Here is a 13931-nt window from a genome sequence, read left to right as displayed (position 1 = left end):
ATATCCCTAACAGTAGACTGATTACACAAGGACAGCTATAACAGACTTCTTGTGGTCTTCTAGATGGTAACAGTTAAACAGAAACATAGCAAACCATTTGGGTGCCAATAGATGCCACCTCCATCCATATTCTTCCTTCAGAAGAGAATTAGAGGCATTTTATTTTCATGACAAGGCAGTAGTTGACCCATGGGTGCGCTTGAACATTTTTATAGTTTGTGTCTGCCCTTTTATAATGTCACCCCAATGTTCAATCCCTGATTCAAACACACAAACATCAATTTCCTCCTCTCTTAGTGTTGGTTAATACAAACTGCTGATCAACCTTCAAATTCTGCACATGTCTTTTAGCCATTAAAAGGAATAGAAATCCCTGCTATTCTTCCTTACTAATCTTTTTGTATTAGTGTTTGTTAGTTAGACCACACAAAATATTCACTCACTGGGCAAATTATTAGGAATGCCCGTACACCTGCCAATCTATGCAAATATCTAGTGAGCCAATCATGTGGCAGTGGTGCAATGCATCAAATCTTGCTGATGCCGGTCAGGAGACTTCAGTTCACATCAGACACCAGAAGTGAGAAAAATCTGATCTCGGCGATTTCAGCTGTGTCATCATTGTTGGTTCCAGACAAGCTGCTTTGAGTATTTCTCTAATTGCTGATCTCCTTGGATTTTCACAGAACAGTCTCTAGAGTTTACTTAGAATGGTACTAGTGAGAAGCAGTTCTGCAGATGGAAACACCTTGTTGATGCCAGAGTTCAGTGAAGAAATGTCAGTCTGGTTTGAACTGAAAGGCTGTGGTAACTCGGATAGCTACTCTATACAACTGGGGTGAGCAGAAGAGCATCTAGGAATGCAAAATACGTCAAACCTTGAGGTGGATGGGCTACAATAGCTGAAGACCCCATCACGTGGCATAGCCTCACCAACACTGAACAGTTGAAGACTGGAAAAACATAGCCCGATCTGATGAATCTCAATTTCTTCTAAGGCAACACGGATGGTAGGATCAGAATTTGGCTCCAACAGCATGAATCCATTCACCCAACCTGCCTTATCTCAAAAGCCCAGTCTGGTGGTGGTGCTTTAATGGTGTGTGGAATATTTACTTGGCACACTGTTAATACTAATCAATCATCGCTTAAATGCTATGACCTATTTGAGCATTGTTGTTGACCATGTACATTCCTTCATGGCCACAGTTTCCTTATCTTATAGTGTCTTCTTCCAGTATGATGATACACCATGTCACAAAGCAAGAGTTGTTTGACAAACTTGACTGTAAGTTCATTGTTTTTCTAATGATCTGATTCCAACTGAACACCTTTGGGAAATCTGCAGCATGAATGTACAGCTAATGCATCTGCAGAAATTGGACTAGATTGACTAGAATCTCAAAAGAATGTTTCCAACATTTTGTGGAATCCAACCCCCAAAAGGACTTGAGACGGTTTTGAGAGCAAAACGATGTCCTACTGGTATTAGTTGATTGGTCTTCAGAATTTGCTCAGTGAGTGTGTGTTTGTGTTTCTGTTTAAAAGGTATTGTAAAAATGGGAAATCTGTACAGCTCGGAGTGTGTACAAAAAAATGTGAGCTATATTTAAGTTTCCATATTCAATAAGTTCAAGAAACCTGCTGTTGTTTGATTGTTCGCAGATTCCTAAGAAACCGAGAAAAGGAGATCTACAAACAGGTATAACAATTTCAATTCTCGTTTCACTCTTTACCGCCTGCTCTGTAGACGTCACTATCTTCTTCATGGTACTGGGGAATTATCATGTCATTTTTCCTGTTTTATTCCCTCCTCTTTAACAGCTTTGATCAGCGTGCTCTCTGATCAACAGTTCACCTGCCCTATTTGCTTAGATATCTTCATTCAGCCGGTCTCCATCACCTGCGGACACAACTTTTGCATGGCCTGCATTTTAAAGTCCTGGGATGCAAATGATGTCTATACATGTCCGCTGTGTAAGAAGGTCTATCCAGACCGGCCTGATCTCCACATCAATCGAGACCTGGCTGAGATAACAGAAGAGTTTAGCTGGATGAAAGTCCAAGATGATGAGGAAAGCAATTCTGCCTACCATGGTGTGCCTTGCGATGCCTGCACTGGAAGAAAGAGGAGGGCAGTCAAGTCCTGTTTGACGTGCCCAGCCTCGTACTGTGAAGAGCACATCAAAGCCCACTATGCAGCAGTAACCCTCAAGACCCACCTACTGGTAGATCCCCTCGACTCTCTCGAAGAGAGGCTGTGTGAAGAGCACCTGCAAGCTCTGGAACTGTTCTGCAGAACTGACCAGACTTGCATATGTCTTTTGTGCTCTGTAACAGATCATAAAAACCACAACATTGTCGAAGCCGAGGTGGAATGGAGCAAGAGAAAGGTGAGTGTCCTTTTGCCCCATAGCTGAAGGAGAATGCAAAATTTCTGGGCTGTTTGCCTCTCACAAGTAATAGAGTTTGGGGTCTACCTCAAGTACAAAGTAATTTATTAATACCAGAGTTCTGAAGGAGAACACTAGAGATCAATGTAGAATAATTAATATGAGGGGGAGTCAAGCTAAAGTTAGAAAATGGGATTTATCAGAAAATGGAGTGAACCTTAACAAAACTGATTGTTATTTCTCAATGTCATCTCCACCCTTCTCAATGAACTTGCACCACCTGCCTGAAAGGTTGCGTCTTGTCCTCGCAAACATGGAACCTGTGGAATTCCCAGGTGTCCCCAAATACTAAGCAAAGGTTCTGACAACCTTTGCCAATGAAATATTTCATTTTTTTTGTTATTCTGGCTATGAGGGTTGCTTTGCAAGAGGGCAAAATAATTAAATTGATTTTAGCAAACATAACAAAATGTGAAAAAGTGAATGGTCTGAATACTATTTGAAGGGAAGAAAAATTAAACGCTTGTTTGTTTTGTCTCTAAAGAAATCTTTGATTACCAGAAAGGTTACGAAAGGAAGTGTGATGTTTCTTTCCATTTGTTGAGCCTCTCATTGCGTGTGCAGATCTATCAGCAGTGGCTTTGAGACTGACCTGTAGTTCATGATTGAACTGGTTGGGCACTGCTGTACTAAGGGATTCTTGAACATTTACTTTCTTAGAAACATTGCCACAGATTTTTTCTAATGACCTGAATTTTGTTCCAATTGACAGAAACAGTTTTTGAGTACAAAAGCCAAAATAGAAAGTACAATTAATGAGAGACAGGGTCAAAAGGAGACGCTAAAAACACAGCTCAAGTTAATTGAAGTAAGTGGAAATGTTTAGCTATATTAATATGAGATTACATGATTGGTTAATGTTTTACAAAGCTATAATCTTCTTTATTGTACTTTATTTATTTATTTTATATAGAATTCAATTCAAGAAGAAAGAGAGGCAAGTGAAAAAGTTCTAAACGAATTAATATGTGCCATTGAAAGAACAAGAGCGGAGATTTACAGAAGTGCTGAGACGAAATGGAAGCTTATTGAGAACCAGACAGAATGCCTCCTTAACCTTATAGAGCAGGAAATCACTGAGCTGAAGAGTAAAAGTGTTCAATTTGAGAAGATTTTGGAAACAGATGATCCTATCCATTCTTTACAGGCAGGTAGTGGTGCCTATGGTGATATGAGTCTGGGGGACTTTTAATTATTTAATTCACAAGTGGTTTTAATTGATTAGTAAACACAACTAGTTAGTGTAGCTCACGCTACTGTGCAATTACCGTTTGAGCAAGGCTGCGGTCATCGGCGTGCACATTCTGGGAATAGAGGTAGATAACAGCAGAGGAGGATTGCTTTGTGAGAGAGGAGCTTTTGTAAAGATAAAGGAGATGAGTAAAATAATTTGCATTTACTTGAGGACGAGATGAGTGGCTTCAGCCATGCTGTGACAATTTGAAGAGTTAGTGCTGCATGGAGGTGCTGCCAATGCAGATGTGCTGCTGCATATTGAACCATTTGCAGCTGGTTGGTGACATATGCCAGTACTCCCACCACCTAAAAGTTTCAGTAACCCAGAAACCCAAAGTCTGGTTCATGAGTTGTGCTGCATATTCTGTTAGATACGATCTGACCTGCTGGTCATTGATCATGCCGCCCAAGGATGTGCAGTGACTTGGTGAGTGTTAATGGTAATAGCCGGGCTGAACAGAACTGGGGTGCTAAGCAGACAGATTAACTGGGACAACAAGCAGGTCTGGCTTGGCCAGATTGAGCTGGAGATGGTGCTTTTTCATCCATGTTGCAATATCAGTTACACATACAGAGATTCCAGATGATACCTTGTGGTCCTCTGGAGGGATCAACAGGTACAACTGCATATGATCAACATAGTTCTGTATGTGCTTGTAAACACATGCATTGTCAGAGTACACAGAAGAAAATTTCACAGAAGTGGGGAGATTCAACATGAACAATGACCTGGTGTTGCCTTCAAGCCCAGGGTGCTGCATTCTTTGTTACTTGTGGTGATTATACCTCGGAGACCCATGATATTTTATATGTTGTACCACAAGTATCTAGTCTGGGTCCACTGCTCTTTTCAATCTATATGCTCCCATTATGTCAAAGCACAAGGTGAGCTACAACAGCTACGCAGCTGTATTTATCGATAGCGCCTGATGACCCTGACGTCTTGGCTCTCTGATCCTGTGTCTTACTTGTATTTCCAAAGGGATGAGCAGTAAATTTCTAAAACTAAATAAGGGGAAAGAAAACAGAAATCTTAGTTATTGGCAAAAATGGATATAATGAGGGTATTAGAAATAAACTTTATCCCTTAGGCTTAAGTCAAGTCAGAGGTAAAGAATTTAGGGATAATTATTGACTCTGACCTGAGTTTTAAATCACATTTTAATCAGATTACCAGGACAGCATTTTTTCACTTAAGAAATATAGCAAAAGTTCTAACTTTGCAGGATGCTGAAAAATTAGTTTACACTTTTGTTGTTAATTGACTAGATTACTGTAATGCACTCCTCTCAGGACTACCCAAAAACGACATCAATTGATTAGAACTAGTGCAGAATGGAGCAGCCAGAATCTTAACTAGAAAAAGAAAATCTGAGCACATCACATCAGTCTTGGCGTCGTTACATTGGTTACCAGTGTCATTTAGAATTGACTTTAAAATACTACTAATGGTTTACAAAGCCTAAAAGAATCTTGCCCCATTCTATTTTGGAATGTTTGTCCCTTTACACTCCATGTCATAGCCTCAGATCTTCAAATTAAGTTCTGCTTGTAATTCCAAGAGCCAACCTGAAAAGAAGTGGTGAAGCGGCCTATTGCTGTTATGCACCTAAAATTTGGAATATTTTATCAATAGAAATTTGACTGGGTAATACTGTAGAATGATTAAAAAACTGCTAAAAACCCATTATTTTAAAATGGTTATAAATTAGTTGTACTGTATCCTTGTTAGTCTATATGGGCACTAAAGTATCATTTGAGTTCTGCAATTCTCTACCATTCTCTGCTGTTTTTTCTGGTTCTTCTGTGGTGGTGATCTGTACCGCCACCACCTGATCAAGGTACTATGCTGGCCCATGTGTTTATGGATTGAATGTCTCAGATGTCCACATGACCACCACCGTCATCAGTTTCTTCCATGTGACAACTGAAAGCCATAAGGACACATTTAGAAGACTGTGTTAGGTAAAATGCCTGGGGAGGCTGGGTGATCATTTGGCCTTGGAACTCCTGGAGTGGTAACCCAGCCACAGGGGATGCACAAACTAGTGTGTTTCTTCGTGCCGGTCCCAAGCCCGGATAAATGGGGAGGGTTACGTCAGGAAGGGCATCCGGTGTAAAATTTTGCCAAATCAATATGCGGACAACAATACAAATTTCCATACTGAATTGGTCGAGCCCAAGGTTAACAACAACCGCCACCAGTACTGCTAGCCAACAGGGTGCTAGCAGAAATTGGGTTACTGTTGGCTGGAGAAAAAAAGGGGGGAAGACGTGTCCGGAGGCAGAAGAAGAGGAGGAAAGTAAAGAGAGTGGAACTGAGGGTTGAAACTTTGAATGTTGGCAGTATGACTGGTAAGGGGAGAGAGTTAGCAGATATGATGGAGAGAAAGAAGGTTGATATATTGTGTGTGTAAGAGACTAAATGGAAGGGGAGAAGGCCAGGTGAATCGGAGGTGGATTCAAATTGTTCTATCATGGTGTGAATGCGAGGAGAAATGGGGTAGGAGTTATTCTGAAGGAACAGTATGTCAAGAGTGTTTTGGAGGTGAAAAGAGTGTCAGGCAGAGTAACGATTATGAAGCTGGAAATTGGAGGTGTGATGATGAATGTTGTTAGTGCATAGGCACCACAAATTTGGTGTGCAATGGATGAGAGAGAAGATTTTTGGAGTGAGTTGGATGAAGTGATGAACAGTGTACCCAAGGGACAGAAAGTGGTGATTGGAGCAGATATCAATGGGCATGTTGGTGAAGGGAACAGTGGAGACAAGGAGGTGATGGTAGGTATGGTGTCAAGGAGGGGAATGAAGAAGGTCAGAGGATAGTGGATTTTGCCAAAAGGATGGAAATGGCTGTGGTGAATGCGTATTTTAAGAAGAGGGAGGAACAAAGGGTTACATACAAGAGTGGAGGAAGATGCACACAGGTAGATTACATCCTATGCAGAAGAGTTGATCTGAAGGAGATTGAAGAATGCAAAGTGGTGGCAGGGGAAAGTGTAGTTAAGCAGCATAGGATGGTGGTCTGTAGGATGACGTTGGAGATCAAGAAGAGAGTGAGGGCAGTGCCAAGGATCAAATGGTGGAAGTTCAAAAAGGAAGACTGCAAGGCTGAGTAAGGACAGCTATGAAGAGGATAAAAAATGGAAAGGCAGTTGGTCCAGTGGACATACCTATGGAAGCATTGAGGTGTTTAAGAGAGATGGCAGTGGAGTGTTTAACCAGATTATTTAATGGAATCTTGGAAAGTGAGAGGATGCCTGAGGAGTGGAGAAGAAGTGTACTGGTGCTGATATTTAAGAATAAGGGGGATGTGCAGGACTGCAGTAACTACAGGGGAATAAAATTGATGAGCCACAGCATGAAGTTATGGGAAAGAGTAGTGGAAGCTAGGTTAAGAAGTGAGGTGATGATTAGTGAGCAGCAGTATGGTTTCATGCCAAGAAAGAGCACCACAGATGCGATGTTTTCTCCGAGGATGTTGATGGAGAAGTTTAGAGAAGGCCAGAAGGAGTTGCATTGCGTCTTTGTGGACCTGGAGAAGGCCTATGACAGGGTGCCTCGAAGGAGCTGTGGTATTGTATGAGGAAGTCGAAAGTGGCAGAGAAGTACATAAGAGTTGTACAGGATATGTACAAGGGAAGTGTGATCGTGGTGAGGTCTGCGGTAGGAGTGACAGATGCATTCAACGTGGAGGTGGGATTACATCAGGGATCGGCTCTGAGCCCTTTCTTGTTTGCAATGGTGATGGACAGGATGACAGATGAGATTAGACAGGAGTTCCCGTGGACTATGATGTTTGCTGATGACATTATGATCTGTAGCGAGAGTAGGGAGAAGGTGGAGGAGACCCTGAGGAGGTGGAGATATGCTCTAGAGTGAAGAGGAATGAAGGTCAGTAGGAACAAGACAGAATACATGTGTGTAAATGAGAGGGAGGTCAGTGGAATGGTGAGGATGCAAGGAGTAGAGTTGGCGAAGGTGGATGACTTTGATTACTTGGGATCAACAGTACAGAGTAATTGGGATTGTGGAAGAGAGGTGAAAAAGAGAGTGGAGGCAGGGTGGAGAAGAGTGTCAGGAGTGATTTGTGACAGACGGGTATCAGCAAGAGTGAAAGGGAAAGTCTTAAGGACGGTAGTGAGACCAGCTATGTTATATGGGTTGGAGATGGTGGTACTGAACATAAAGCAGGAGACAGAGCAGGAGGTAGCAGAGTTAAAGAAACTAAGATTTGCATTGGTTGTGACAAGGATGAACAGGATTAGAAATGAGTACATTAGAGGGTCAGCTCATGTTAGACAGTTGGGAGACAAAGTCAGAGAAGTGAGATTGCGTTGGTTTGGACATGTGCAGAGGAGAGATGCTGAGTATATTGGGAGAAGGATGTTAAGGATAGAGCTGCCAGGTAAGAGAAAAAGAGGAAGGCCTAAGTGAAGGTTTATGGTTGTGGTGAGGGAGGACATGCAGATGATGGGTGTAACAGAACAAGATGCAAAGGACAGAAAGATATGGACGAAGGGGCAGCCGAAAGAAGAAGAAAGAGTCTAACTGGAGTGGTGGTCTTTTTTTTTTTTTCTTCCCTTTGTCCTCCTGGTCATTCAAGCTTATCATTTTCTTTGTTACATACTGTATAATAGTATTGCCTAATCTTGGTTTGTTTTATATATTCCTTTTAATTTCATCCTGTAAAGCACTTTGAACTATATTGTTTGTAAGAACATGTACTATATAAATACTGTAAATGTTGTTGTTACATCTATGAAACATCATAAATTATATAAACCAAGAGCTACAGAAATGATGTGAAAATTGAAGTTATCTCTTGAATTCATTTTTACTTTCTTGTATACAAAGCATAGAGAAAGTTTTGGAATCCTCTAAAAATTCCATTTCGAGCTTTGGATGAATCTCAACGTTTTAGACCTCCCTGAGTATGAAAATATCATTCGGAATTCTGTGTGTCTGTCTCTGTCTGTGTATATGTAAACATGAAAACATTAGTACAGTTTCACTTACATCAACCAAATTTAGCATACAAGTATGTATTGTAATAAGTGGAGACCAGAGGTGTGGAAAGGTTTGGGGCAGCCACCCGTTTAATTCGGTTTCCCTGCTGCAAAAGTCTTTGAGTCATTGTAAATAGTTTATACAACAACAGAGTCCAAAACAGAACTGCCTGCCAAAGCAAAGGAAGTGAGCTTTATAGCACAGAGGGCGGAAATGATTTTTTTTTTTTTTTTATTAATTTTATTGCACTCCATACAAAGCAATCAAGTTTTACAAAAGAAAAATAGAGTTAAGAACAGATCGATCCCCACCCTGAGAGAGAGAGCAAGCCAAACGGCATAAAATTTAAGGCTTTAAACATACCTAAATTAATAAATTCTCTGTGCTTTATGAACTTATTTTAAAATATTACTGATTAGATCCTGCCATGTTTTGAAAAAGTCTGTACAGATCCTCTAACTGAGTATTTGATTTTTTCCAATTTCAAATAATATAACACATCAGTTTCCCACTGACTTAAAAGAGGAGAGTTTGGGTTCTTCCAGTTTATCAGAATAAGTCTGCGTGCCAACAGTGTAGTGAATGCAATCACAATTTGTTTGTCTTTCTCCACTTTAAGCCCTCTGGAAGAACCCCAAACACAGCTGTTAATGGGTTAGGAGGGATTGTGAGTCCAAGGCTGTCTGAAGGTAATTAAAAATTTTGTCCAGAATAATGTTAATTTGGTGCAGGCCCAGAACATGTGACCTAGTGAGGCTGGGACTTGGTTTGCAGCGTTCACAGGTTGGATCATGCCCTGGAAACATTTTGAGAGTTTTAGTCGAGACAGATGTGCTCGATATATAATTTTGAGTTGTATAATTGTATGCTTTGCGCATATGGAGCTCGAGTGAATTCTCTGCATTGCTACTTTCCACTCCTTTCTGATATATTAATTGAGAGATCTTTTCCCAGTGTCCTCTTGGATCTTTGAAAGGAGGGATTGTAAAATGATTTTATATATTGTAGAGATGGAGTCTAAGTCCTTGAGATTGAGCAATATTTTTCCAGCATGGATGAGGGTGCAAGATGAGGAAAATCTGGAAGGTTCTGTTTAACAAAGTTCCTGATTTGAAGATAGTGAAAGAAATGTGTAGCTGGAATGTTAAATTTGGAATGTAATTGTTCATAGGATGCAAAGACGTTGTCTATATAAAGATCTCTAAGCAAGTTAATTCCAAATTTTTCCAGATATTAAAACTGCATATGTTTGTGAAGGTTGAAAGAGGTGGTTCTCTTGCAGAGGTGCCACAGATAGAAGCTTCTCCGTCTTAAAATGCTTTCTACATTGGTTCCAGATTCTAAGTGAGTGGAGCACAATTGGGTTATTAGTGTATTGCCGATAACGTGTGTTTATTGGAGCACAGAGCAAGGAATACAAAGAAGTACTGCAGGATTTTACTTCTATTGTGGTCCAAGCCTGTGTATGTTCTTCTATTTGTGTCCAGGTTCTTATCGCCTGTATATTTGCTGCCCAGTAATAAAACTGGAAGTTAGGTAGAGCCATGCCACCTTCTGCCTTTTGTCTTTGTAGGGTCGCTCTTTTGATGCGTGGATGTTTTGAATTCCAAATAAATGAGGTTATTGTTGAATCTAATTGCTTAAAGAATGATTTATTAATGTATATTGGGATGTTTTGAAATAAAAAGGAGCTTAGGAAGAATATTCATCTTAACAGTGTTAATTCTTCCAGCTAGTGTGAGATGAAGGGTTGACCATCTATGCAAGTCTTGTTTAATTTTTTCCATGCAGACGTGAAATTTTGTTGATAAAGAGCTTTATGTTTACTTGTGATGTTTACCCGAGGTATTTAAACTGTTCTGCAATGATAAAAGGTAGGGTGTCTAATCTAATATTATATGCTTGAGAATTCACTGGAAAGAGTACAATTTTATTCAGATTAATTCTGAGACCAGAGATCTTTTGAAATTCTGTGAGTGCTGCTAAGACTGCAGGCACAGAATTTTCTGGGTCCGATATATACAGTACCATGTCATCTGCATATAATGAGATTTTCTGTTCCAGTCCTTCTCTGCTAATCCCCTTTATCTGATCAGTATTTCGACAATGTATTGCCAGTGGTTCAATGGCAATGCAAACAGCAGCGGTGACAAGGGCATCCTTGTCTAGTGCCACGTTCTAGTTTAAAGTAGTCTGAGCAAATGTTATTGATGCAAACTGAAGCTTCTGGGTTAGTATACAGTAATTTAATCCATGCACAAATGTTGGGCCAAACCCAAACTTCTCCAATGTAGTAAAAGGTATTTCCATTCAATCATGTCGAATGCTTTTTCTGCATCCAATGATAATAATATTTCTGGGGTGTTTGATTTAGTTAGTGAGTATATTACATTAAACAGGCGAAGATTTGAAGATAAGTGCCGGCCCCTAATAAATCCAGTTTGGTCTTGTGATATTACGAGGGAGCACTTTCTCCATCCTTCTAGCTATGATTTTAGAGAGTATTTTAACGTCGTTATTCAGAAGTGAAATTGGTCTGTATGATGCACATTGTAATAAGTCCTTATTTTGTTTTGGAAAGACAGTGATTAGTGCTTGGCGAAAGGTTTGTGGAAGAGATTGGTTATCTCTGGCTTCTGTAAATGTTGCTAATAGGAGGGAGCTAGCTGAGCGGAGAATTTCTTGTAAAATTCTGCAGGGTAGCCATCAGGGCCTGCTGCTTTCCACCTTGGAGTGACTTTATAGCATCTAGTAATTCTGATAATGCCAGAGGTTTATCAAGTTCCTCCACACTAAAAGCGTCTATTTGTGGTATCTGTAATGTATCCAGAAATGCATTAGATTGTGTATTGTCTTCTTTAAACTCAGTAGTATATAGGGATTTATAGTAGTCTCTGAAAGTGTGCATTATATTTTTGTGTTCGATTTTATCTCCGTTCGTGTTAGTGATTACCGAGATTGCGTTGCGCACTTCTTGCTTGTGAATTTGTTGAGCTAAAAGCTTATTAGCTTTCTCTCCATGTTCATAATAATGATGTCTGGATTTGTAAATTAGTTGTTCAGTTTCTTTAGTTGTCAAGAGGTTTAATTCTGAATGTAGAGCCTGCCTCCTCCTATGTAGAGTCTCGCTTGGTAGTCTGGCATGTTCTTCATCTATTTTAGTAATTTCGCTTTTTATCTCTGCTACTTTCTTGGCTTCGGATTTATTTCTGTGGGAAAGATATGAGATAATCTGTCCTCTTAAGAAGGCCTTAAGAGTTTCCCAGAGTATTCCTGCAGAGATCTCAGGGATGTATTTGTCTCTAGAAAGAATTTGATTTGTTTGGATATAAATTCAGTACAATTCTCGTCAGCTAATAGAAGCGGGTTGAGGCCATCTGCGGGTGAGTGTATGGGGCTTAGTAATTTTAGCTCCAAGATCATAGGTGCATGGTCAGAAATAACAATAGCATCGTATTTACAAGATTTAATCTTAGGCAAGAAGTTATTGTCTATAAAGAAGTAATCAATCCTTGAGTAGCAATGATGTACTGGTGAGTAGAAAGAATATGTTCTTGAATTTGGGTTTAAAAACCTCCAGGGATCTGATAAGTTGTGATCAGTTATAAACTTTGTAATTATCTTTGCGGTGTTAGATGCTTCCCCTGTGGAGGAAGTCCTATCTAAAAGTGGATTTAGAACACAATTAAAGTCCCCAGCCATTATAACTTTATGAGTGTTCAGATTGGGAATGGATGCAAATAAATTTTGTATAAATTCCTTATCATCAACATTAGGTGCATAAACATTTATCAAAATCATTTTACAGTTAGATAAGTCTCCCATGACCATTACATATCTCCCTTCAGGATCCAATACTACATCTGATGCTACAAATGGTACTGTTCTATGTATGAGAATTCCCACACCTCTAGTTTTCTTTGTAAAACTAGAATGGAACATTTGGCCAGTCCAGTCTTTTTGCAGCCGGAACTGATCCTTGCTTAGTAAGTGGGTTTCCTGTAAAAATACTATTTTAGCATTTAGACCTGTTAGGTGAGAGAGTACTTTCTTTCTCTTTAATTCGTGATTCAGGCCTTTAACATTCCAGCTTACGAAGTTAACTGTCCCATCATGGAGACACTGATTCTGAGTTTTTGATGTCATTTTATAGTCTTAACTGGAAGTGAGACAGCTTAGGTCTTAATTTCCTATTTCCCCTAGAGTTGTTGCCATGCAGCTTATTATTACGTTGGTAGTTATAATTATAAAGATTAATAGGATAGATTAGGTATAGATCAAGCCTGCTCTCTTTCTCTCCCCTTAACCCCCACCCTCCTTTTGCCTCCCCAAGTGAGGCTAAAACCCACTTCACATAGTCCCAGTCCTCTGACATACCCAGAGACAGAGCACGTCCAAAGCAAAACAAGCCCCAATGCAGCGGCGCTTTAGGGTTAAAAGATAGAGATATCTGTTACCAATATAGTCTTTAAAAAAGAAAAAAAAAAAAAGAATTTTGCACTTAAAATATATATATAGTCTTCAGCAATTTTAGTGCATTAAGATGATACACCCAGATAATAAACCCGGTGATGGTGTTAAAGATGTGTCCAAAATAAGCATAACAAGTCTTAATGCAGTAATAGCAATAACAATAAACCAAGGGTATGATATTGAACAGTCTGTTTAGGGTAGAGATGAAATAATTAGAAAAAAAAAAAAAAGGAAAGAAAAAGTAATTAAGCACAATAAAACATAAACAGATAGCCCTAGTAATACTAAGTAATAATGAGAAAATGAGAATATATGCTGATAAAACCCGTATTTTAAAACGAATAGATCAGACAGTAGATTATTAATCCGCCATGACTCACTATTATGTATCAGAATAGTCCGGATCAGCTTTCTTAATTCCTTTTCTGCTTCTTCCTTGCTAGCGAAGACATAGAAATGACCTGCCATTCCACTTTCAGTTTTGCCGGATACAAGAGGCTGTATTTGACGCTGGCTTGCCATAACCGCTGTTTAATGTTGTAGAAGGCTGCTTTAGTAGCTGTTGCTGGAGAGAAGTCAGGGAAGATACGAATGTGGTTATTTTCATATGTAATATCTTCCTTGTTTCTGAGGAGTGCCATCACCTCTAGCTTAAATGATAATCGTTCAAAACGAACTATAAAAGACCTTGGTCTGGGTCTAACGGTGTTTGATCCGCGTACGCGGTAAGCTGCTGCTATCTCAGATTCTGCTTTAAA

The 13931-nt window shown here is 39.7% G+C and overlaps 1 protein-coding gene across 2 annotated transcripts in view; it reads left to right on the top strand.

Annotated features, from left to right (window-relative positions):
• The window catches only part of LOC120518890 (zinc-binding protein A33-like), a 40056-nt gene that overhangs the window by 14667 nt on the left and 11458 nt on the right, over positions 1-13931 (top strand). For both annotated transcript variants that reach the window (XM_039741900.1, XM_039741901.1), the window contains exons 3-6: positions 1666-1702; positions 1825-2393; positions 3166-3261; positions 3367-3600. In XM_039741900.1, the coding sequence (XP_039597834.1) occupies positions 1666-1702; positions 1825-2393; positions 3166-3261; positions 3367-3600 (936 nt within the window). The remainder of the gene's footprint in view (positions 1-1665; positions 1703-1824; positions 2394-3165; positions 3262-3366; positions 3601-13931) is intronic.

The sequence above is a fragment of the Polypterus senegalus genome, chromosome 18 (assembly GCF_016835505.1).
Source record: "Polypterus senegalus isolate Bchr_013 chromosome 18, ASM1683550v1, whole genome shotgun sequence".
Lineage (NCBI taxonomy): Eukaryota > Metazoa > Chordata > Cladistia > Polypteriformes > Polypteridae > Polypterus > Polypterus senegalus.
Note: the sequence above shows the minus strand (reverse complement) of the source record. Positions and strands in the feature narration are given on the sequence as shown.